General features: G+C 42.8%; 3 protein-coding genes across 3 annotated transcripts in view; all 3 read right to left on the bottom strand.

Moving 5' to 3' along the window:
- LOC136558214 (cytosolic phospholipase A2 beta-like) overlaps positions 1-16538 on the bottom strand; it is a 66876-nt gene extending 50338 nt beyond the window's left edge. Inside the window, exons 1-9 of the mRNA XM_066552534.1 lie at positions 16448-16538; positions 15724-15877; positions 14567-14820; positions 14051-14107; positions 13526-13621; positions 11207-11283; positions 9977-10136; positions 9342-9429; positions 7795-7920 (exon numbers count right to left, since the gene is read on the bottom strand). Of these exons, the coding sequence (XP_066408631.1) occupies positions 7795-7920; positions 9342-9429; positions 9977-10136; positions 11207-11283; positions 13526-13621; positions 14051-14107; positions 14567-14820; positions 15724-15877; positions 16448-16514 (1079 nt within the window). The 5' untranslated portion in view covers positions 16515-16538. The remainder of the gene's footprint in view (positions 1-7794; positions 7921-9341; positions 9430-9976; positions 10137-11206; positions 11284-13525; positions 13622-14050; positions 14108-14566; positions 14821-15723; positions 15878-16447) is intronic.
- On the bottom strand, positions 1900-7641 carry LOC136557695 (acyl-coenzyme A thioesterase 1-like). The gene is made up of 3 exons (XM_066551801.1): positions 7188-7641; positions 5657-5859; positions 1900-4632 (listed from the first exon to the last, which is right to left on the bottom strand). Exons 1-3 carry the CDS (start codon positions 7639-7641, stop codon positions 4030-4032), a joined length of 1260 nt encoding a protein of 419 aa, XP_066407898.1. The 3' UTR covers positions 1900-4029.
- A 738-nt stretch (positions 16539-17276) lies between the features above and the next one.
- The window catches only part of MAPKBP1 (mitogen-activated protein kinase binding protein 1), a 101002-nt gene continuing 93054 nt past the window's right edge, over positions 17277-25224 (bottom strand). The window contains exons 31-32 of the mRNA XM_066551281.1: positions 22637-22722; positions 17277-21622 (exon numbers count right to left, since the gene is read on the bottom strand). Coding sequence (XP_066407378.1) covers positions 21329-21622; positions 22637-22722 — 380 coding nt within the window. The 3' untranslated portion in view covers positions 17277-21328. The remainder of the gene's footprint in view (positions 21623-22636; positions 22723-25224) is intronic.

Genomic DNA, 25224 nt, shown 5'->3' with positions numbered 1-25224 from the left:
GGTTTTGTGCAAATTTTGCACAGATAATTTTTTAAGACTCAGAATTTCTAATTTTTGTCCTCAACAATGAAAAATAGCAGGGATATATCACAGTAAATGCTGCAAGGAGCACTAGTTCATTGGAAATATTAATCTTTCTGCTTCCCAAACTTAAACAAAGAATCACTTTCTCTGTGCTTAATACTACATTTGGATCAGATTCCATTCCAGACTCCATTTCTGAATAATATGTACATAGCACTAAAAAGTGCAGCATAGTAGGGTTTTTTTAATGAAATGGTAGAATTATAATTTTTTTAGCAAAATATAGAAAAAAAAAATTACTATTTGTATTTTGTCATTAAACACTGGTCTTATCTTTCAGCTTGATAACAAATCATCTAGTAATGTATTACAGAACTAAGCTTTGAATTTAAAAAAAAAACTATATCTTTAGACTTTCAAATACACACAGGGAATATAAACCAGAAATGGAGTAAAGTGACTCCTAAATTACACCACACAACATATATTCTCATCTTTCACTTCATTCCTGTTCTGTGGCCATGAAACCTCACTTGCAGAAGCCACCCAGAGACACTGCTTCACCTGAAGAAGCTCAAGGCTTAGAGAAGCACATTTGCATTGAAATCCCTTTGCTCAGCATAATCCTTATTAAAATTCCATTGAAGCCTCAAATACCCACTACTTCTGCAGAGACAGCCACTTTCTCAAAGATGTTTCACCTCCTCTGCACCTGTGGTTCACTTTTTGCTAATAAAGGCCTTTTTTCTACTTTCATTCTGCAGTTTCCTTCAAATTATACTGTATATGTATCAAAATGCTTCAGGGTCAGTCTTCAATGCAAAGATGGAAAATCTTAAGAATGTATTGGGCAAATCAGCACTCTCCATTGTTGCCTGAATCCATGACAGCTGGGGAAATCATCCTACCCTAAAAAAGCATTGCAAGACATACTGTTCTCTTATAGTAAACTTGTTCATAGCAGCTTATATGTGGGGATATTCTCAGTTCTTAAGAGGCTTGTCACAAGCTTTTCTTATTCTCAAAATAGAAATGTAGTGCAGAGCTAAACAGTGGGTGACTAAGAATAAAGACAAGATCCTTCAGTTCAAGCTAGTCCTTTGATACTCTATTTTATCTGAAGCACTTTTCAATTAAGCAGATTACAAGAACAGAGTTTCCCCTCCAACTTCTATTAGATTTATCAGTTGTGCTTGGCAGAGGATCTCTTGCAGCTAAAGGTCCATTATCTTTAATTAAATAATAACTTTCACATTGTTCTTGAATAATGTTGTCTGTATTCAGCAGGCCTGGAGAGACTATATGAAGAACTCTGACTCAACAGCCTGCAATTAGTAGAATATTGTCTTGAAAAAACCTGTGATCTTAGCCCTACTGGTCTAAACCATCTCTTCAGCAGAAGAAACATTAAGCAGTCGAAATCTTCAGCAAAGTGCTGAAGAACATTCTTAAGAACAGGCAGAAGTGTGTTACTGAAATTAAGCCATTTCCAGTTATTTTGTATTAGTCTGACATCAGTTTCCAGTTTCTGTTTCCTGAAAATAAGTTTCAATTTTGAGTTTAATTTTAAAAGTATTCTCAGTGCAACTGAGTCGCCTTGAATATTTTCCTGTACGTGGCACAGAGATGCTCAGCTACATCAGCTTTTTCAGTCTTTCTTGTCAGATGTCATCCAAATGATAAAGGGCTCTTAAGTGGGTAGCAAAGCTGTCATTCCAGAGCAACAAAAGAAAGAGGTCCTATGTGCTGTTGTCATCAATTGAGTCACCAGTCAGCTCCCTTCATCCTCTACTTTGAACACTGTTTTCCAAGAACCTGACTGCCAAATGTGACAACATAAAAACTGGATGAAAGCATCACTGACCACACTGTTGATTTACCGATGGAAAGCATTTTTATTTGGAATGGTAGTTTCCTATAGATAATATATTTTCTCAGAAGGTCACAATTTTGTAAATCAAAGTATAGATGTTTGAACTGCTCATTGAAGGCTGGGAAAGCTAGTTTCCCCTCAGAAGGGATTAAAATAAATGTGAGTTATCCCACAGGCTGGAAACCAACACACTGCTTTGTATAAACCCCACTGTGTTCATTAAAAATAAAATAACTTAATTACTCATACGACAGAGAACCTCACAGCCTAAAGCCCTGAGTCTGAGGAAAATGTGGATCAGCAGCCCAGGGTTTTCTGAATGCTTCAATAACACAGAAAAATTAGGGAAAAGAAAATGTTCCTTACTCAGATGGAACTGCTTAAATGTGTTTGACTTTCCTTGCTGTTACATGTTACTCTGCTGCCAGGTCCCACCCACTCGCTGAACATCTGGAACAATCACAGTCCATGCAGGACATAGGCACACAAGGGCCAAACAGAAATCAAGGGGCAACAGCATAAAACTTGATGGATGACCAGTATGGGTGAGCCGGAGAGAGATGTCCCCACTCTAACTACTCAACACCTTCAGCTACAGGGTACACATCTACCAGTCTGAGGAACAGGGGGTTCAGGAAAACCAGAAGTACCTGAAGGGACAGTCTGTGCTGAATATATTGTATAAGAGAGTCCCCACCCCTCTGAGGCCCAATGTGCTCATTTTGAGTGACCATTGCCTCCCTGAAGCAAGAAAACTAAGGGCATGATTCCTCCCTCAGCAGGATCCAGGCTCCTACAGGGCTTTTGTCTCAGCAGGAACTGGAAACCAGGGACTACACTGTCAAAGGCAAGATTTTTCTACCTCAGTGCAATGCAGAGACTTCTACCTCCTGCTTGCTTCTGCTGCCCGGGTGTGAGTCTTGACTGCTCCAGGAGGGAGAATCTGCTCCACTGGTGCCATTTGATATGTAGCTGCTGTTGGCCACTATCCCACAAATGCACAAGGTAGATTCCAGCCCCACCTTGGCAGGTTTGGACATTGGTAAAGGGTAAGAAATGCCCATTCTTCCCAGAAGGTGAGGTCAGTCCTCTCTTGAAGAGTGGCATTTCTTAGCTGTCACTGAGCCCACAGCTGTCTGCTATAGTGCAGGACCACTGAGGCAGCCCACCTCACTGGGCTCCTGGGAACTCAGCAGCAGTGGCTTTACTGTTCCCCCCAAAATGGAGACAAACTAACTTTCACCATATGAGAGCAAGTACTTGGCACATCTGTATCACCCCTGTGCAAAACCACAGACTTCATCACTTGTCTTCCCAACAGGAGGTGAGGACTTCTGCTCATGACCTCTTCAATCGAGTGAAGGAACAGCTTGTGGCCACACCAGGATTGTTCCTTAATGTATTGGCAGGTGCACAGATGATTGAAGGCTTCATCCAGATAATCTCAAGCAAACTGTGCAAACACAGATACACTGCACATTGCACTCACTGAGTGGTGCAGCAAAAACTTTACCCTAATATGGAACTTATATGGAGTCAGCAGGAGATACAACCAGGGTAACCTGGGTAAGATTCACTTCTGGGTTTTGAGGTACTAGGAAAAAAAAATATTATTACAGCACTTCAGATTAAGCCAGAAGAGTGCCTGTTCCCTTAGCTGAGATCAGAACTACTGCAACCTTTTTACTACGAAATGGGAGAAAACAATATACCAGGAGGAAAGATTAGTGCAATACAGTGTTGTCCAACAAAATTGCTGTTTATATCTATGTTAGTTAAAGGTGCAAGACTAAACCATTCCATGGATAACTCCCTCCTGTAAGAGTATTTCCGCTTATGAAAGGAGATGGTGGCAGATTGAGGGCAAAGATAGCTCAGCACAAATGTGATTTAGATGATGGGATGCTGGGTTGTTTTTAGGCTACAGCACAGATGGTGCCAATCTACTGTGAAGCTGGGGTCAGAAGTCAACTGAAATTCAACTAAAAATGGGACATTATTTGGGGAATGAAAATAAACAACTATGCAACAGTGGAGTTTAGAGGAAGGCAGTCCAGGAAACTTCTGGTGAGTTTCCAAGATCCAGTGAGTGCTGAAATACCATCCCTGGCCAGCATCTATGACAGTTTCCACTACAGCTTGCTCTTAGGGATGTCTGAGTCCATCAAATGTTGCCAGAAAAAGGCCTGTATCCTGCGCCATGCATCTTCTTGGGCTTTAGCATGCTCTCTCCACTGCCCTCCCCAATGCACCAACATCCCAAGCACCCTGTGGATTGAAACTTTGCACAGAGGCAAGTATGGTGGCTCCAGGAGGTGCCCTGCTCCAGCATAGGAGTAGAACTCCACTTCTCGGCCATGTTGCCGAAGGCGCTGAACAGCATCCTGGCAATAGAGGTCACTTTTCCAGTTCATGTCATCCAGTCCAGACAGGAAGAGGAACTTGGCTAAGGACCGCTCCACAGGTATGCGACAATCCCAAGTTGCTGGGTCCATGTGATCGTCTAAGACACCTGAAAAATCTACTATTCCAGACTCATCACTAATCTTCACCCTCCCCAAGTCATATGGGTGGACAGGAATAGTGAAGCCATCCCCCTTCAGGGGAATAAAGGAATTAAAACTACTTCCAGATATGCTGACAGCTGCCTTGATGCCAGGTAGAAATGTGGCCATGGAAAGGGCTAGATCACCTCCTTTAGACAAGCCCAAAACACCAATGCCAGTATCTTTCACCTGAAACAGAATTATGAAAACAGTAATATTAATTACTCTTTATTTCCTGAGCTGACACAACCTCTCCAGTTCTGCTTTCTCACTCATCCAACTACAGCCACTCATATTTTGCCCCTTCCCTCTCTCTGTTCAGGTTATATTACTCCTTCATCTATCCCTCTCTGCTGAGCCTTCAAAAGAGTGACTACAAATTCTACAGATCCTCAACATTTCTCTTCCTGTAACACATTTGCCTCCTGGTGACCTGCATAGACAAATTGTCCTTGCTCCCTCCACATCCCAGCTCAGCCTGCTCTCAGTACAGCGTCTTTACTGCTCCTCTCTCCAAGCCACTTTTTCCCAGGTTTACTTGCATTGAATTTCTTCATGCAGTTTCTTCTCCCCTACAGCTGACATAATTTCATAATGTTCATTGCACCTGAGGCTAAGTGAGCCCAATAGCTGTTTAAATCAACTTATTGCTAGTGAAGGCCCTTCACACTGAATTCTAGATGTTTCAGAGCTTTCTGAGGAACAAGACAAAGAAGCAAGGCTGAATTCTGCTCTCACACTGCCTACAATCCTGGTGTCCATGTGATAGAAAGTAAATAACTTTGCAAAACAAATACACATTAAGTAGCATTGCATTAAAAATTTATATGCTACTTGATTTCTCTTGGTCACTTTTGGGTTAAGTATGATGATACATTGCCATAAAATGTCTTTCTTGTCCCACACACTTGTTCAAATACAGCCTCAGCTTCGTAAGATATGTCACACCTCCAATGCTACAACTGTAAAGGATTCTGTTGTTAGAGTGTTTTATTACTGTCCTGCAAAACTTACTCAGAATCAAAAGCCTGTAATATCTCAGAAACAGTAAAAAAAAGCCAATGGATTTTTTTTTCCCTTCTAAAATCTTAAAATATGCAAAACTAGTACAAAATTACTGTTTCCTGCTTAAGCAATTTAATATTTCTAGTCTAGGAACCAATTATCAAACTGGAAAATAGTTTTAGGAAGAGCACCATAATTCATCTCTTACCTGCTGCTGCTTACGCAAAAAGTTCACAGCCTCCTCAAAATAGCTCAGTTCAAGGATCTTTGGCATAGCAGGGATGTCTTCAAAGGACATGTAAGCAAGAGCCAGAGTCACAAAGCCTCTGCTAGCCAGGAGACTTGCTCTGTATTCAATAAGACCTCCTCCAGATCCATACAAATCAATAAGTCCAGGGAATGGGCCAGGTCCTGCAATGAAAGGAGGGTGTATACATAACCAAAAGAAAATTCCTCTACATGTTCCTTTTGTGGTGTCTCCTCAGCACACATAAGGACAGCAGATATCAGAAAATCATCCTCTGAAGCTTTCCATGATGGGTGTCATTCTCAGGAACACATAAAATGACTGTAAGGACATGAATTTGCACATTTCTTTTCTCTTAGGAACTCATTATAGGAAGTTCACATGTTGGACATCCTTCTCTCATCCTGAATTTGAGCTGGCATTGGCCTACAAGTCCTCAGGCCATTGAGGATCAATGAAGAAACAGTATTACTGCAGGAGTGGCTCTTCCTTAGGCACTATGCTAGCAGGCATGCCATGAAGGGAATACTTGGGTTATGAAATACTGGGGTTATGAAATACTCACAAATGCCAGAACTGACCTGTGCCAATTCAGGCATCAGTAAGATCTGAGTAACTGCCCCTGAGCTCCTCAGTTCTCCTGCAGCAATAGGACCTTCCTTTCCTGATGCTGGTCTGCCCATTCTCACAGCCAGATTTCCCTTACAAGATGTGGTGTTGCTGCAGCTGCAAGGGACTGTTTGTTAATTACAGAGCAAGACAGCCATGTTTAAGTGGCATTCAAGGAACAGAAACACTTCAGGCTTAAAGCAGCTTTGCACAGGATCCATTCTCAGCACTGTCTGTGTACAGAGTTGTAAAATATGGCACCTGTTTAATTAAAGACCTTGCTTTTCCCATTTGTCTCCCATCTCCCTAAGTAACCCATGCAGTTCAGCTGCCCAGTCAGGAAGAGACTTCTTTCTTTGGCTTTTCCTTAGCTAGAGACACAGAGAGACAGGTCCAGAACCTGCAGGAAGATCTGTAGGAGCTGCTGAGGGCATTGTTCTTCAGCCTAGGCTGGCTGCAGCCTGAGTCCAGTGCTCCCACATGCCTTGTCATTCTTCACCCCACAGCCAGAGCTGTCATGCATCACAGCTCTGCCAAGGACCGGGGCCTCTTTGTCCTGTCAGCTAAACAGAAAAGCTAAGAAATAAACACACTGTTTGACAAAGCTCTCGCCGCAAGAGAGGTCAAGACACTCAACTGGAACAACCAGGAGACACCTTGTGTTACCAATGCTGCCCTCTCTGCACCACCATACCCCTGCCCCGCCTGGGCAACACCTGCTCCTGTTTGCTCTGCTGTGATGATCCAGGTACCTGTGCCAGGCACAGGCTGAGAGAAGCGTTAGCTGAGGCTTTGCTCTGGGTTGCCGAGTGCATTCAGGGACCACGGGGCATAATACCTGGTGTCAGACATACCTAGAAAAACAGAATGAAATTAAACTCACCAGGAGGGAGGAAGAGGGTTGCTCTGAGACGACCTTCTCTGACCGAAATCCTCTTTACCCCCTCTCCTAAAAACCATCGTTCGTTGGTGCATTTTCCCAGCAAGTGGCTCGTGTCCCCATGGCCCTCGTACACTTCCAAGTCCACACAGAAAGGGGTCAGGACATTCCTCTTTGCCAGCCGCTTATAGGGCGTTTTGGACCGCAGAGCCCAGAGCAGCCCCATGGGCTCCACTCCCAAATAGCTGCCCCCCAGCGCTGGGGAGCGGCTGAGGTCCAGCTCCCCGCGGCTCCCAGCCCTGTAGAGAGCGTGGGATTGGAAAACTTCCCCGCTCTCGTCCACCAGGCTGGCCCGGAGGGTGACCGCCTGCTGCGGCTGCAGTCCGGCCACACGGATCTGCACGGGCTCATCGAACAGGCACCGGAGGGAAGGCAGGACAGACAGACGCACCGCCATCCCGGCTGGCCGGACTGAGAGCTGTGGCCCTGCCTGGGGCGAGGCTCCGACCGCCTGAACGGCGTGAGACACGAGCCTCAGCAACCTGTCCCTTCTCGGGACTAAAATCTCTGCTCAAAGTCCAGGAGGAATCATCGTGAGCACTTCCTTTACTCGGCCGGCACGGGCTGCTGGGAGCCGTAGTTCAGAGCACGCCTCCCGCCAGACTCTCCGGCTCGGGTGGCACGGTGACACCGGCCGCTTGCACGGGCACAAGCTGTCACTTGTTCTTGGCCAGTGCTTTTATTTTTGATTACAGAGAGAAACTAAATTAAAAACCCCAAAGCAGCAAAAAGAGATATCGAAATTGCTGCGCCCCCCCAGCTGCAGGAAATCCCAGATTTGGAAGGCTTGGGAGACTTTGCCAGGAACAGTAAACACAGACAAGCTGCAAAGCCTAAGCAGCATGACATCTTAGTCTCACCACGAAACAAAGCCTGCTCTTGATCCCTCTTGACCTTCCTGCAATTTTTGGACAAGCACCGCAAGTTAAAATGAAACTTTATGCTATAACTATGTTTCTTTTAAAAAGCAAAAGAAACAGAGTCAAACAAGTACAATTTTTTTCCTTCCCAGTAATTAATTTCCCCTGTATTAAAAATGTTTCTAAGGATCTGTTTGAAGATCTAACAATAAACACCAGCTTTTGGTTTTCATAAACAACAATACTACATTTTTGCAATGTCTGCGTATTTAAAAGACTTCTTGTCTTACCCTAGGGGTCTCAGAACCGTGAGTAGTCCCATCCTACTCTGTGGAAATAAAAATGGGAATTATGGCTGTTTGAACCAGGCCCCTGGTACAAACAACTTGCCTGACCATACTCTAAGCAGCAATTAATGGCAAAGGAATGAAACAATCAGTGAGCTTACAAGCTGTAGAATCACACCTCATGCCATGAGACCACAGGTGATATGCAGATTGACTGCAGATATGGCAGAGCAACTCTAAAATCATCCCTCAGGATGCAAGAGAATGCAGTTATGTTTAAAAACAACAGTGAAAGGAAATAAAAAACAGCACTAAAAATGTGTAGCTTTTTATTGGAAAATAGCCAAGATTGACTTTTGCATGTCCTCCTAGATGTCCTTCAGCCATTGTTTACTTTGGAAAAAAAAAAGTAAATTATTACAGAAATAAGGTTTAAACTGACCTATTTATTGCAGAAATTGTAGTTTCTCACCATCAAAACACCACAGCCACTGAACTTAAATAATTACAACAGGACAGACTTTTGCCTTAAGCAGAATGCATAGACTGGACTGTTGCAGCCTGATGCATAGAGCAGATCCTCCCTTGTCCACTTGAGTTGTAATGAAAACAATCTGTAGATCTGAACAAACAGTCAGGGCTTCCATTTTGAGATTTTCAAAACCTGGATTATCTCCCTTCACATTTTATTTTGCTCACCATCACCAAGGCAACATGCAAAGGCCTAAAAATCCTATTATCAAAGTTCTCCTTACAAGCCAAAATATCTGGCCAATTGGTCTGGACTCTGAAATCAAGAAAAATAGCCATGATGTGTTCAGCAGGCATTGTTGACCGTAATTTAATGTTCAGTTCTTTTTGGGGGAATCACATTTGTACTCCAGTCACAGATGTTGATGATTGCATCACATCAGAAACAGACATCACAGGCTCGAGTCTCCCACCTTTGCTATGGCATTTTCACAGCTTTTGTGAGACAATCTAGTAGTTGATAATAGCTGTACTTAATGTCATATTCCATGTCATACCAATAATTCACTGAGGAGACAAGAAAAGGGAAAAACATTTTAAGTCTAGAATGTAATGATTTACAAAATTCTCTTCCTCAAACCTTGCAAAACTTGCACAACATAACAATAATACCTTGCACCATCCCCACCCCTCCACATGTACCAAATGAGCACTGATCAAAATTCTGGAATTCACTTGCGGAGAGAAGAAAAAAAGGGATAGAGAGATTATGATAAATCCTACAAAGAAAGCGATGACAAAGACTTTTGGTAAGTGCAGGGGAACAGTAACACAAACACAACTCTATTAGCACGGTAAGAGACTGGGTCAAAACAGATTTCAGCTCATAAGAAAACAGAGTATCTTCCATGTTGTGTCAACAAAGCTACGAATTATAAGCAAAACAGGCTGCAAGGAGGCAGCCCCATGGGATCTGTCAAGATTGTTATTCCCTCCTGCAGAGAGGTAGAAAACCTTAAAGGAACTTTTGCTTCCACTGGTGCTTTGCTGTGGGATATCTACCTGCACACCCATCATAGTTCAAAAATGTATCTGGAAATACTGTCTATTTTACCTGCAATACAGCCATGTGACTGCTGAACATGATGGAACCAGAGAGAAGGTAGATATAACATCTCACCAGCTTTCACTGTACACTTCAAAGGCTTTGCCTGAGCATACTCTGGATACAGTTCCAGATCAGGGTTCAAGGGGTCCAGAGGGATCCAGGGCACCTAAAGGAAAAAGAGTGTGCATATCGTACTGACCCTGGCAAAAAATTCCAGCAAGCTTCCAGAAAAACAACTGATAATCAAACTCACTAGGTTACAAAACATGTACTTTGTCTAGCAAAACATGTACAGCTACACAGCTTTCCACATGCAATTGGGAATAGGTCAAGGATGCAAAGATGTGCCTCCTTTGGTGATGCATTTCTATTTAGAAAAAGGCAATAAATGTCATCCATGAAACTGCAGTCTCGTGGCATACTTTCAAAACACCTCCAGCCCCTGAAGTTGCTTGTTCCCCCTACATTCAGCACTTGAATACTTTATCTGCAGCACTCTTTAGAAATTCCTTTCTTCTTCTTAGGCTCTCTGGTGTAATTTTTACTCCCAGCAGCTGAAACATCCTTCCTCTCTGCGAAGTCCCTCATGCCTGCAATAATTCTTTCTCTGCCCTACAGAATTATAAACTTCAGCATTCCAACCTTTCTGAATTACAGGAATGAGATTCCATGCACACCACTCTGGAAACAGAGAACAAGCCCCAGTTCAAGTTCTGTTGTAACATTACTCACACTTTGCAGAGGCAAAAGGCAAGGGCTTAAGATTCTACTGAGATTTGTAAAGTGCTTCCAGATCTAAACATTTTAATCAAATAAATATTGCTACTACTAAGAAAATACAACTTATTAATTCAGACAGGTATGTTCTACTGCACTGAGTGATACTACTGTGGACCTGATTAGAGGGCCAAAAGAAAGTGAATGTAGAGGGGTCTATTTCAGGCATCATGAAATCAATTCCTTTGTTGTCAATGCATTCAAAAGTTCTTTAGTGGATCTATTAAAGTCTGGTGCCATGCAACACTTAATTATATTAATCATTTCAGGTGTGCAGTAAAAGATTTTTCTGGAAGCTGGGTATCCTTTGCAAATAGTAAAATACAAGTGAAATATCTGGGCATTTGCTTTCCAATAATGAAGGATTTCTAAATATCAATCAATATGCTGAGTTTGAGGGCTCAGCAATGTCCCAGACTCTCCCTACTGTATTAATTGCATTCTCTATAAATTTTTTACCTTCTCTGCAGTAGTTTCATCCACAATTTCAAATGAACCATCTTCTGATACGTGGTAGGTTGCTGGCTGATAGAGCTCTGGAACCAGATCAAAGAATTAAATGACAATTCAGAGAACCAAACAGCAGTGCATGTCACACTTTCATCAAGAAAAATTAAGACAAAACCACTTTCAAATTTTACTATCCTTCTCTTTTTCCATTTCAAATTTTATCCAGTTTTTAATATAGTTTTTTTGCAGTCAGTCTGAATAATACTGATTCTCCTCCAAGCCCATTTGTATCCCAGTCCTATTTTGTTCCAGTAACTGTTTCCTTTCCTTTTCAGAAGGCATAAATGCACCCCTGACTTACACATCATTCTATAGTTAGGTGTTTCATCTTAGGTCAGTCTACCAAAGAAGCACTCACAAGAGTTATTAGTAACTTGTGGCCAGTCTTTCATTTCTAATTTTAATTGACAGGGCTCATCAATTGCTTCAGATACTGCTGGTTGCTTTTCTTTCATTGCTTCAGCACATGTGGTTTTCTAAGCCCTCCCTTCAGACGGTTTCTCTCTATTAATTAACCTAATGTTCAAAAATATGGAATTCTCTTTTTACTACACACTATGAAATGTAAGCATTATCTCTGTTCTGTGTTTTAACAGTAATTTGTTTTACAAAGTAGGACTCCTATAACACACATATATTTCATACATTCACATACATACAACACCACCTGTCCAAGAAAGGCTGAGATGGGGTTGTTCAGCCTGGAGAAGACAGGAGGCTGAGGAAACCACACTTTGGACTTCCAGTACCTAAAAAGGGCTTATAAGAAAGACAGAGAAGAACTTTTTACCAAGGCCAGGACAAGGGTTAATGGTATCAAACTGAGACAGGGTAGATTTAGATTATATATATTAGGAAGAATTTTTGAACAATGAGGGTCATGAGGCACCGGAACAGATTGCCCAGAGAAGTTGTGGATGCCCTGTCCCTGGAAGTATTCAAGGTCAGGCTGGATGGAGCTTTGAGTGATTTGGTCTCTTGAATGGCAGGGGCATTGACTCAATGATCTTGAAGGTCCCTTCCAACCCAAACCATTCTATGATTCTATGACTTCAAGGTTGTAAACAAAATAAAAACAGTATAAATAAAATATTGTAGCAGCACACATCTAGCCAAAATTATATTTCCATCATAGAGCACTCTGCATTCACTTAGTCTGATGGTTTGAAAGCCAAGGAATGGGAAAATTAAGTCTTACGAGGTATAGTTAAGCTGTCTGTCTTTTAGATGACACTGTAACAATAACTACTGCTGTGCACATAACGAAACAGAAAATAGGCAGTGTGAAGCAACACCACCATAAGAATCTCTTTCTTCATTTCTCAGTTTCCAGAGATTCAGTTAGTAACTTGGATATTTCAATACAAGTAATATTTTAGCTTCCTGTTTTTTTTTTTCTAGAGAAAAGCAGGTAAGCAGAATCCAAACCTGTACAAAGACAAAGATGACATGCTACAACACTGACAATATACTTAAAAAATTTAAATATTCTAAAGCTGAAGAGACTGCCACAAGTATCAATTAGATTGGCAAAGACATCAAGATATGAGATCTGAGATCATCTGAGATCATCAAGTCTGAGGTATGACTGAACACCACCTTATCAACTAAACCACGGCACTAAGTGCCACATCCAGTCTTTCCTAAATCACCTCCAGGCACATGACTTCACCACTCCCCTGGGCAGTCCATTTCAATATCTAATCACATTTATGTGAAGAAATTCCTCCCAAAGTCAAATCTAAACCTCCTCTGGCCACAACTTGAGACCATTACCTCTCCTTCTGTCACTAGTTGCCTGGCAAAAGATCCTGACCCCCATCTGGGTACAACCTCCTTTCCAGGAGTTCTAGAGAGTCATATGTTCCCCCCGAGTCTCCTTTTCTCCAGGCTAAAAAAGGCCAGCTCCCTCAGTTGCTCCTCATAGGAGTTACTCTCTGGAACCTTCACCAGCTTTAATGCCCTTCCCTTGCCTCGCTTCAGTATCTAAATGTCCTGCCTGAACTGAGTGGCCCAGAACTGGACACAGGATCAAGATGTGAACCAATGAGCTCATTACTTTACTGGACTGGAAAACCTGGCTTCAGAATAACATTTGTATTACAAACTACCTGCAGCTTGAAGTAGAAGAGATTTCTGTTCACACTTGAAAGCATAACACTGCATAAACATCAAAATGTTACCACTGTTTCCTTTTTTCACATCTCTCAGTGTTTTAGTCTGTCCTCCTTCCAGCCTTCAGACACATTGCACAGCAAAATGATGTACCATATGGGATGAAGGGACGGTCACTTGGTGGATGCAGCAGAAAATATTTCTCTCCAGATACTACACAGTACAAGTTCTCATAATGATCTTTATGTACTAGGATTGAGAAAAAAAAGAGAAATGGGGAGAAAGACAGAATAACATAGCTATTTCCTTCTCTGCAGCAGAAACTACAGTAAACTGAAAGTTATCAGCTTTCCCTATTATTATTTCCCTATTATTATCAGACTGCTTCTTCCTCTTGCAGCCAGTGGAAAGTCACAATATCATGCTGTAGCAAATGCATTCAATGAAGCAAAATGTCAGTGCTTTGCCTGACACAATGTCAGGTAGATGCATCCAGAGACACTGCAGCAGGAGGCTGCAGAAGGGCAGAATAAGGAATGCAAAAAAAAGCATTTAAGTTAAAATAGAACTGCCCTGTCAGAAAAACCACACCATTCTCCTGAGCCACTAACTCAAAACAAGCCAGCTTAAATTTGTGCTGAAATCACCAGAAGATTTACACTGCCATAGGATACGTACAAGATGTCACAGCAGCTGACTCCCCAAGCCAGAAATTCACAGCATCAGGCTTCTTCCCTGTATAGTTAGAGAGAAGAAATATGGTGACAATAACAAATCATCCTTTTTTAAAAAATTCTGTCCTATAGCTTCCTTCATAACTATGACAGATTTCATGGCAAATAGCACTCTGTGAACAACACCAACCTCCTTCTACACTGTGAACACTAAGCCAAAACATAACTCTAGATCAAAGAAAAGCCACTCAATGTAAAGTGTTACACAACCTCTTCTCAGCTGTGAGGGTCCCATTACACAACAGACATACTGATTTCAGAGTAATCCAACCCCAAAACTTGGATTACTCTATTAGGTATTTTACCGCTTCTGCTTTCTAAGAGGATGAAACCAAACTGAGCTGTGGCATTCAGAAAGAGAACAAGTATTCTCCATGTAGTGAATTGTTTTAAATGTGTGTGATTGTTTTAAAGCTCCATGCAAAATATTTACTGAATATGAGAGAAATTGAGGGTTTACCCAGTGCCTCACTCATCCATGGTATGTCAGGCTGCACATCACATACAAGTTCAGAGAACTCCTCAGTGAGGTTTGAACACTGCTTCTGCACATAGAATACATTGGGAGAGGTCACTTTCTTCTCCACAATGTCCAAAAAGTCCATGAAAGGCATTTGGCGCTCCTCTGGCATGACAAAACGGTCCTGAAACACTGCATCTGCATAACCATTTGGTGTCACTGCCACACTCACCACCTTGGGACCTACCACCTCCCTGCAAAACAAATCAAAAGGTTTATACCCAGGCCTGCAATTAGTTCTCGTATAACATACTGGTTATTTTAAAAACATGCTTCAAGGGCAGCAAAAATAAGATGCCTGTCATTCCATGGATGGGTGTCTCTAGATCAGATTTTCTGCTATGTGGTAAGGACTCCAGCATTCTGCTCCAACTGCTCCCTGCAGTCAAGGCAACTCTAGTTTCTTTTTCCTCTCTGAATTCTCTCCTAACAGGTACGCTCACAAGGGATCTCCCTTTTCCTCCATGCAGTGGTCCTCTTTGGCCACTTCTTTTCACCAGTCACGGCAGAGCTTGATATTATTGTAGCTGTTAAACTCAGCCGAATCCACGGGTTCACATGTTCAAAAGCATCTGAGCAGGGAGAAGGGGTGGACAGAAACTGATAGATACACACCCCATGAGGCTAATAGTCCTTAGTTCCATGAGATATTTACCTTAAAACCCCACAGAATCTGACTCACAGATACTAGGTCTAACTACAAATCCTCTCTTAAAAGAAGACTTTTTGTTGAAATTTCAGTCATTATTAAAATGCCCACCCTTTAGTTTTTTGAAGAAAACAAGGTGTGCTCAGTTCACAAACAAGTCAGTCTGTTCTTAGAGCATTACAGCCCCACTCCAGCTGTGTGGGTTTTAATAGCCTGAGTCTGTTGGCTGCACACAGCCGCATCATCCACCCTCCTGGCTGCATCAGAACTGGGAGGGCAGTGTGTGTGCAAGGAAGACACACCTGACCTTGGGAAGACTGAGAACCTTCAGCCAGAAACAGGAAGGAATCTGGGCTAAACTTGCAAATAAAAGCAAAGATCAACCAAGGGGTTTTTGGTGAGGTCACCCAAAACTGAACACCAGTCCTGCTCCACAGCTCGCTCATACCTGAGGTATGCTGAGGTCCATTTCTTCAGAGCTGGCCAGTGGCTGATGGCGTTGCGGATTACGCAGGGTTTATTCGGACTCACCCACTCTCGATAGAACTCCAGCGGGGACGGAGGCCTATCAAGATAGGGCACGGACTCCGGCCAGCCCAGCTCTGTCCAGGCAAACAATAAACACTGTTACTCAGCATCCCGGGACAAGCGCCTCCTTCCAGCACACGGGCTTCACGCGCCTCACCACGCTGAGACCAAGCAGCGCTTTCCACGGATCCAGAATCCCTCTGCTAAAGCCCAGGGAGTGTTAGGGCGCTTTCAGAGCCGGATGGAAACCTTAGGCCAGCGCCTGAGGATAAAGGGCCAAAGGGCCTGTGCCATAGGAAGTGCACCTCCCATACAGAGGTGATACCACAGAATGATATTTTGGAAGCTGGAATAGTGCTTTGTTTTGCTACTTTATACAAAGAGAAACAACCATTAAAGGACCGTTTTCTCGAGTTTCGCTTTCTTCTTGCCGGGGCCTTTCTGCTTGACCTTGACCTCGGAACCACCACATGCCGGCAGCGCAGTGGGTGCCGCTGACGGCCCCACGCCGCTGCCGCTCGCCGAGGCGGCAGCACCGGGCGGGCCGGGCCCCGGGGCGGCGGCGGGGCCGGCCCAGCACCACTGCCCGCCCCGGGCGGGGTCACCGCGGCCTCCCCCGCCCCGCTCCGCGCTCCGGCGCTCACCGCGGGCCTCCCGCGGGAAGGCGGCCAGGCAGCCCCTCACGGCCCGCAGCGCCGCGCCCTCCGCCATGCACAGCCCGGCCCCGCAGCAACCGGCCCCGCCTGCTCCCGCCCCTTGCCCGCCCCTTCCCCCGGAAAACGAACCGCGGGCGCAATGCCCCAGTGAGTCGCGCAGCTCAGTAACAAATGGTCACGTTTTTATTGAAACAGTTTAAGACACGAAGTACAAATGGATACAGAGTTAAAAACAGCTCCCGGGGGAGCCTCACAGTGCAAAAAACAAAACAAAACAAAAAAAAAAAAAAAAAAACCCACCAAAAATAAAAAAACCAACCAAAAAAAACCACCAACCAACAAAAGGAATTTTAAATTCTTTTCCGAAATAATAATTAAAAAAAAGACAAAGTATTATTTTGCCTAAAGCCGAAAGTATAAAAACACGCATTTATAAATAAAGCAGGAAGGGTTTTTTGTTTGTGTTTCAGAGGAATGAAGGAAAAGGGCAGTGCAGGAGGGGGACAGGGGTGAGGAGATGCCTGCCCTGCCCGAAGCGCGGGCGCAGGAGGACGCGCGGGGCGCACATGGCTTGTTCCGAGCGCGGCTGCCCCGCGCGGGTCCCCGTGTGACACGAGCACAGCCCCAGCCGCCCCATGTCCTTCATACGCACGACCTGAAACATGGGACACGCCGCAGTTACCCAGAGAAGGAACCACCTGCTCTCTCGGGGGGCTGCTAGAAGACCTGTCTATCATTTCATGAGGTTTTTGTCATTTAGTGTCCTGGATGCTGCACATCCAACGGGCTGGGGAGAAGACACTGTATACATGCATGAATTTACCAAGGGTGTTTAAATACCTGTATTTCTTTTTTTCTTTTCCTTATATATAAGTATATACATATTCGTTCTTCTTAAAAAATTAAGTTGGTATGTTTCTACTCCCAGAAAGAAACGTCCCAATTCCTCTGAGTCATGATGAAGTCTGAAAAACAGGTAGGCTGGGGAGGGGGCTGCTGTAAGGCCATGCCCCAGTCATCACCTGGGAGGTGGCATGGGAAAGGAGAGGACAACCTGAGAGAGGAGGTGGAAGAAAGGTGGATGCCCATACACACAGCTCCTGAGTGCTGCTGAGGAATGGGGAGGATGAAGGTGTTACCTGCTTGCAGCAGGAAATACAACAGTTTGCTGCCCTTTCAGGTTGCAGCCCTTCCTACTGTCCCAATTCAAGAGAGCCCTTAAACAAACTGAGGGGCTCCACAGGCAAAGCAGTACTATTTGCAAGATGGAAAAGAAACCTAAAACTTCTCATTTTGACCAGGAATGTTGGGTTGAAGAAGGGAAAATATATGTAAAGAGAATAGGTAGATCCAAATTATTTTTTCAGGCTTTATGTTAAACAAATAACTTATCGTAATACAGGTATCTTGCTGTGCCTATGCTAACACCCACATAAACCAGTAAGAGGGATCACAAACCATTAAGAGGGATAGACTAAAATTTATTACCTCCTCCGACAAGCCTCTTGACTTCCCAGGCAGTTACCATTCATTATTTCTCTACCTGGCCCAATGGACAGCCTGTAGTGAAACATGTTCACAAGGTGCAAATGCAAAGCATTTATGCTCTTTTTGTTCTGTTAACTAGAGGTTTTAGGAATATTTCCTACTGCCAGCAATAGGAAGTTAGCAGGGAAAAATTAGTTAGATCAGTCTTAAATTAAAAAGAGCAACACTATCCCCACACCCCTTTCAGCAACAAACTTGTGGCACCAGCATCTCCTTTACTGGGCTTCTAATCAATTCAAAATATCAAAGCCTTGAACAAGCAGCTCAGGACTTTGCCATTTAAGAAAACAAATAGTTGCTTAGAGAACAGTTGCAAGAGAAGAAGCAAGAGGCTCAACAGAACATATTTAAAAACGAACTCCTTCCCATTCATCCTTCAATTACAGATCACCATCTCCAAGTCCTATATCTACTTTCCTGAAGCCTTTTGGTATTGTATCATTCACAGGTATTGGCCAAATGGTGTTCTACACACCAAGATCATCTCTACTTCTACTGTTTTCCCGAGTCTCCTACATACACTGTTCTAAATTTATGTTAAACTACACAACCATTCTCCAACTGATCTACTTGCCCAACACTTTTCTCGCCATCATTCTGATCAGATTTTACCTCTGGTTTCCTGTATACAGCCATGATCCAAAGTAAAATCCATTCCAGGAAACAAAACCCACTCTGAGCAGCTTAAAAATCAGATTTGCTTCACACAACTTAATTCCAAGGAGCTTTGTTTCATATCTCTATGCCAGGTTTGCTGGTTGTTGTCCTTTACTTTCATGGTCATTTCATTCTCACCACTTGGCTCTTCTGTATCATCTCTGACCTTTTTGTCACTACCTCAATGTTTAAATAATAAAATGGTATAAAATTGCACAAGGAAGTACTATAAAGGACCCTCAAACCATTATCAACAGTACCAAAATATAACTGGGTTGAAGGGGCTGCTATTTTTCCTGAGTGTCTTGTGGCCCCAGTACAGCAAGAAATTCCCTGTATACCAGGACATATGTTCACAGTCTGAAAGTGGAGGTACTGGTCACCTCAAAAGCAAGCTTGACCCACACTAACTCCCATCACAGACCCAACATGACTGTTATCACACATTCCACTCATGGCATCTCCAGCTCACCTTTGCACTGCCAGAAACTTCCTCTCTGGTTTCCAATTTGCCTTCCTTTGCAAAACCTTTCTGTGTAAGAGAAGCTGCCCATGGGACTGAGCACACCAGCTGATTCAGCAGAATACAGTGCAGAGAAGGGACTAGAAAATAACCCCTTTAAAGTTTCAGTACAAGCCCATGGAAGGAAAGGTTAGCAAGAACACCTGAAACATGATTAAGCAGATTTCAATTACAGGCAGAAGGAGCTCGAAAGCTCTCAAAATGTTTCCCATACTGCCATGTCCTGAAGCACACAGCAGTGATCAGGCAGCAAACCTGTTAGGGGAGAGACAGAACTGCAGACTATCAGCCCTACAGTTACTCAGGAGAAACAGGTTGTCCTATGCCAGTCTGGCCAGACCAGCAGAAAAAAGGCTGCACCGCAGATCTGCAGTCACAGAAAGAGAAGTCAAGAGACCACATTTCCAAGTGCCACAGGGTTTCAGAGAAACAGCAGCCAGGACAGTAAAATGAAAAAACCTGCTTCCACCCTGTAACCTCTGTAACCAAGTGATGCAGTCTGGCTGCCTCTGACTGACTTCCACAGATAGTAGCAGTCTCTCTCCCATCAAATTCTTGTTGCTTGCATTAGTTTTATGAACTCAGATTACACTGCTCTGCCTTAAAATAAATGCAAGACAGACTGGAGATGCAAGAAATAAAACATTTTGCGTATTTTCCCCTGTTGTTGAAAGGAGTGGGAGTAAGGGAGAAGGTGCTGAAGAATTTCATTGGTTTAAAATTGTTTTTCTTAGCTTATATCATTGACCTAAAAAACATCACTGGACAATTTTAAGCCACAATAGACACAAATTAGCATGGGTTTAGAGAAGCTCCACAGGGCAAGAAGAATATTGCACATACAAATGCAAGAAGAGAAGATTCTGTTTCTCAGACCAGAAATTCATTAAAAGCAAAGGGGCTAGAGGCAGGGGAAATGGAGGTCATCACACCCCAAAATATCTCATTTGAAGTTCTTAGGAAATAATTTTGTGAGGGCATTTGAAATAGCTTTACAAAAGGTAAAAGAATCCCAGCTTTCTTGTGATGTAAATGTTCTGTTTTCATGTAAAGGCAAGGAGAAAACATTTTCCTATCACAGTGAAATGAACAAATGACACAGATGAGCCATGGCACTGAAGATCTCTCAATCCCATAGTGACACTTGATGAGATAGAAACCAGCTTTTCCATGTCACTTCTCCAAAAATAAATAGTAACAAAGTCAATATCCAATTCCTAATCATGAAAACTGGCTGAAATAAACTTTTGTATTGTATCTAAATCAAATTTTTAAAATGTCTGCAGAAAACCCAGTCTGAAGTATTCAAATTCCAGATTAAAAATACCACTGATGAATTCATAAAGTAATCTCCAAAGCATGGCCCAAGGGATACACAGCCTTTCCCTGGAGGTGAATGCAGATAAGATACAGTGTGGGGACTATTTTGACACAATAGGAAAGCAGACAGGGTTGTCATAACAACAGCAGGATTACTTGAAGGAACAAAACCAAGGGAGGAAAAGCAAGAACAGCAAGAAAAGACCTAAGCAGAGAACAGTTCATTAATTGCACAGACACTCCAGCCTGTCTCCCTGTTGGGGATTTATAATACAGAGATTGTTTCTCGCTGGGATATGGCAAAGGGACTGACAGTTTTTTTAAAGGACAAAGGTAACAGCCACAAACGTGGCATAGAGCAACAGTCAAGAGAAATAAATTAATAAATAAACCCATAAAAAGTCTGATTCTTGATTCTTATGAAGTCTTGGAGAGGAAGGGATTGGCTTCACATCAACCTTTGCTTTTAGTCAGCAGTTCAGAATTTCTTGGATAAACTGGATTTTCCCTGTATTTTTAGATGTCAAACATCCTGACCTCCTGGCTATGAAGAAATTTCAAGGCAATTTCTCCAAACTCCTCTTTCAAGACTTTGTTTAGAAGTCTTGGAAGTTGAAGACCATTGGGAAACAAATATTAAAACTGTGGCCAGCACATTGCTAAGAATTGGAACAAGTTGTTGGAGCCTGAGGAAATCAATTTATAAAGGTATCTCCACCAGCCCTAGACCAGCTGATGGTAGCATTGGTCTGAAGCTCTCTCTGTGGTCCTCTTCTTGCAATTATTTCTGTGTATTCACAAACACCTGAAAGCCACCCCTCTTAGAGTTTTTTGTCCATGCGTCGTTCCACAGCTTGCAGCAACAGCTCCGAGTACTGTTCCAACAAAGCAAGTGTCTGCTCATCGCCCAAACTCTTGGGACTCGGTAGATTGGCACCGCATCCCTCATTCAGTGGGCTAGTGTTATCTTGTGGCTTCACCAGTGCCTCCTTGTCTTTTAGAAGCTCTTCTGCATCCTTCAGAGAGTCCAACTCTTTCTTCATGGAGGAGAATGTTTCTGTCAGGAGGCTTGCTATTTTATCTTTGTCAGTAGAAGATTCCGTATCATTTAGTACCTGAAAACAAAGAGGAGGGGAAAACAAGGAATGCATTGGGGTTCAGGTAGAGCACCAAGTAAGCAATTTGAGCCCTTGAGGGAAGTAAAGCCATAAAGACTTGCCGACCAATCAAGTCTACTTTTCTTCAACATTTGAGACTACCTATTTAGACATATAGCAGGACATGCATCCAATACTCCCTAGCTGCACAAAATCCACAGGCATTAGTCCAATAGGACAGAGATGGGAAGCACATTTTTGGGCAGTGTTCCCCTTATAGTGGGCTTAAGGAGGTAATGTAATGTGTTTCCCAGCAGCAGCACAGGGCCACAGTCTCCAGTCCCTCCTGTCTGCCAAATGCAGCTGGTCCCAGGAACAGAGCAAGGTCAGAGAGCTAATGCAAGTGCTGTGGCCAGAGCTGCAGAGGCCCATGTCGAAGATGCTCACCATCAAAGTCTCACACTCATTGCAGGAGACCTGACAGATCAGTGGTAAGAAAAGGAACAAAGAGCTGTTATATTGCTCTGCATGTAGCTCTGGTATAGAGGTGAGAGGGACATGTGAACAGCTGCATGTTCTTCTCACAGCTGGATTCCCATGGTATCCCACATTTGCTAATCCTTTTCCCAGGCATCAAAGACAAAGAACAGATGGGGTAATAAAACTCAAAGCTCCTGTAATAGTTCATATCCCTGAAATAGTGTATAACCATTAATTAATTCCCTAATACCCCTTTGAAAAAGAGCATACTGTAATCTTCAGTTTACAGATAGGCTAAACAGACTGGAAACCTAATTGATTTGCTCAGAGTACCATAACAAACCATTGGAAAACCCAAGAACTGGAAATCAGGAGCTCCTGGTTCAAGTTGAAGGTGCAGTCAAGTGGACAGCCAGGCAGCTTGTGTCACTGAACACACAGTCAAGAGAACACCTTGAGGCAGCAAGCACTTACATCAGCATAAAATGCCTGTGGGCTGTAAAGCCCAGCTACCATAGCAGAGTCCGTGTGTGAGGTCACCCAGTCACTCACCCTGCGGTAGAGGTGAAGGGCTCTGCGCATGCTGTCCTGGAGCTCGGACACCACGTGCTCACACTGCTCTATGCTGATGCCCAACTCTGGAGGGAAGAAAACATAAAAGCACAAGGTAAGGCACAGACACTCCACTATCCACAACCTCACAGTTTGGTAAGAAAACAGGCTTTTTAATGCATATCTGAAACATCACACACACACAACTTATCATTCAATATTTAGGGCTGGTTTGAGCAAATTATTAAATAGGCACATTCTGTATGAACTTTCCTTCATACTAACTAGACATGCTGCTTGCTTCAAACACCCCTATTTTTCCAGTCTTTAGACTCTCCAAAGTCAGCAATGTTTTTCCTCAAATTGCACATTTTTTTTACAGTCACAGATTATCCATGTGATTTCCAATTACAATTAAAACCATGTTTGCATGAGGGCTTCCAGAGGCATGAGGGCCTGATCCAAAGAGCCTCTAATTTAGCTTCTACTTAGTTAGAAATCTACAAGCTTCCCCTCACACATCCTTCTGCACAGTGTATTAAAAGCACAGAGCATGATGGATTATACTGAATTATTGCAATTTTCTCTAGTGAGGACTGAGTTCCACAGGAGCTGTGACAAGCAAACTCAGAACAGAATTGCATTGCTGAGCAACACATAACATACACTGGGGATAGACCATAACCCAAATCTAAAAAATAAAAGCAAGCAACTGAAGGACAGCATCTTCTGCCTGTCCCCATCAGATATTATCTCCAAAACATGAGTTGAAGGCCTGCAATCTTTTTACAATAAACACTTTCATGAGTTATACATAAACCATGAACAAAGACATAGACACACAAACACAATCTTCAATTTGCAAAGGCCTGGACAAAGGACATTCAACTTTCTTCAGTTACCCAAGTCCAAAATTTCATCACATTAGCACTGTAATGTCTGCAATTCTAAGAACACCATCTTTGAAAAGACTGAAGAGGACCTAAGCTAATTTTATTAATACATCTCGATGATGCATGAACAAATACAGCTAGAAAAACATCTACTTATATATAAACAAAAAACATCCACAAAGAACAAAAGGGCAAGAACAAATCCTTCCATCTGCATCCTTTGATCCTAAATCACCCATGGAGTCTGAGGACAGTGGGCTTCAGTGCAATCCAAGATTCTTGATTTCTGCCCCCCTCCTTTCCTCTTTATGTTTGAAACCCAGCTGTTTCTTCTCATTTCTCTTTTCTGGATTTCTCCTCTGATCATTGTTTTATGCTGGTCTCCAGCTCTGGGAGGCTCCAGTCAGGAGAAAGATCACAAAACCTAATATAAATGCTTAAGTAACAGGCATTTTCTGCCTCTCGGGTGTGCAGAGCAGAGCTCTTCAGAAATCAGCAGAGAATATTAAACACAGCAACAGTACTAAGCACATCTACAGCATCTTAACTGTAGATGTCAAAACACTTTAATAAGTACAATGAAGTCTTTTTATTTGCAGCTGTTATACAAGCGGGAAGTTGAAGGACAGAAAAATTAGGTGGAAATCCAAAGCAGCAGTGCAAGTCAGAAGCTGAACAAGTCTCTATCAACCCTACAGTTTTCATCTAAACTGCCACGTGATTCCCAGGAGCCACAGTGAGTTGTTCACAGCAATAGCCAACTTGGATCTAAACAGCTTTTCCAGCATCTACCACTAAAAATTTGGGAAATGTGGTCTGCAAGAAGCTTAAGGCTGACAGCTGCCTACTGAGAAAAAAAAATTGCGATCCATAGTGCTATATCATTCTAACTCACTAAAGGATGCTGTTAAATATGTTAAATATTCTGTCAGGGTGTGCTATGTCTTGGGAGTTGTTAAAAAAAAATAAAATCAATACTGAAAATCTTTATCTGTGCTACCTGTGTTAATTCTGCAAACTGACCAAAAACCATTTGCTATGTAGCCTGATTCGCAAATCTAGAAGAGAAAACTCAGCCTAAAGAGCACAGACAAGTAAAATTCTGCTGTAGAATGTGATTCCACAGCTTCAGGTTGCATCTGGAGCTAGAAAAAATCTCACCCCTGTAGGGGGAGGGTCTGAAAATTTCAGTTGCACTCACTATTCTTCAGAGCAGCAATGGTATGATAACTGCAGGTCCCTTGACAAAATATCACATTTCCTGTTTTACACAATAGTGCTTCAATCTTAAGGTGTTTGATCTCTCTAGAAATGCAAAAAGAAAAATAACAGTGCATCAAAACCAGATTAAACCTTCTGCAATGATTTGGTGCATAAATATTGTGCTTAACCATATTGTGTTGCACCATTCCAATGAATGGTGTAACAGCCTGGCACCACAGAAGGCAACTATCAAAGGATTACAGAGCTATCCCTTCTCAGATATGAGTAAGAACAGCATAACAAAAGGGATAAAAGCTGTATAGCCCCTTAAGGTAGAAGCTATCAGTGCAGTGGTTAACATTCAGCTTTCTAATACACAGCTCAGAAAGGTGTATTTCCTTTCTGATTGTGACACAAAAGAAAAACCTCAGGAGATGATGTGGAACTAAACAGTGCCCCAAACTCTGGAGGTTTTCCTGCCTTGGAGGGCAG

This window comes from Molothrus aeneus, chromosome 6, assembly GCF_037042795.1.
Source record: "Molothrus aeneus isolate 106 chromosome 6, BPBGC_Maene_1.0, whole genome shotgun sequence".
Lineage (NCBI taxonomy): Eukaryota > Metazoa > Chordata > Aves > Passeriformes > Icteridae > Molothrus > Molothrus aeneus.
The sequence above is the reverse complement of the archived record's forward strand: the minus strand, read 5'-3'. Positions and strand labels throughout refer to the sequence as shown.

Bases quoted from the DNA above. Each gene is read 5' to 3' on its own strand.
- LOC136557695 (XM_066551801.1), bottom strand. From the start codon at position 7,641: ATGGCGGTGCGTCTGTCTGTCCTGCCTTCCCTCCGGTGCCTGTTCGAT. The intron at 5,860-7,187 runs GTGAGTTTAATT...CTTTCATTGCAG, and splicing joins AACCCTCTTCCTCCCTCCTG to GACCTGGCCCATTCCCTGGA. The intron at 4,633-5,656 runs GTAAGAGATGAA...ATTCTGTTTCAG, and splicing joins TTTTGCGTAAGCAGCAGCAG to GTGAAAGATACTGGCATTGG.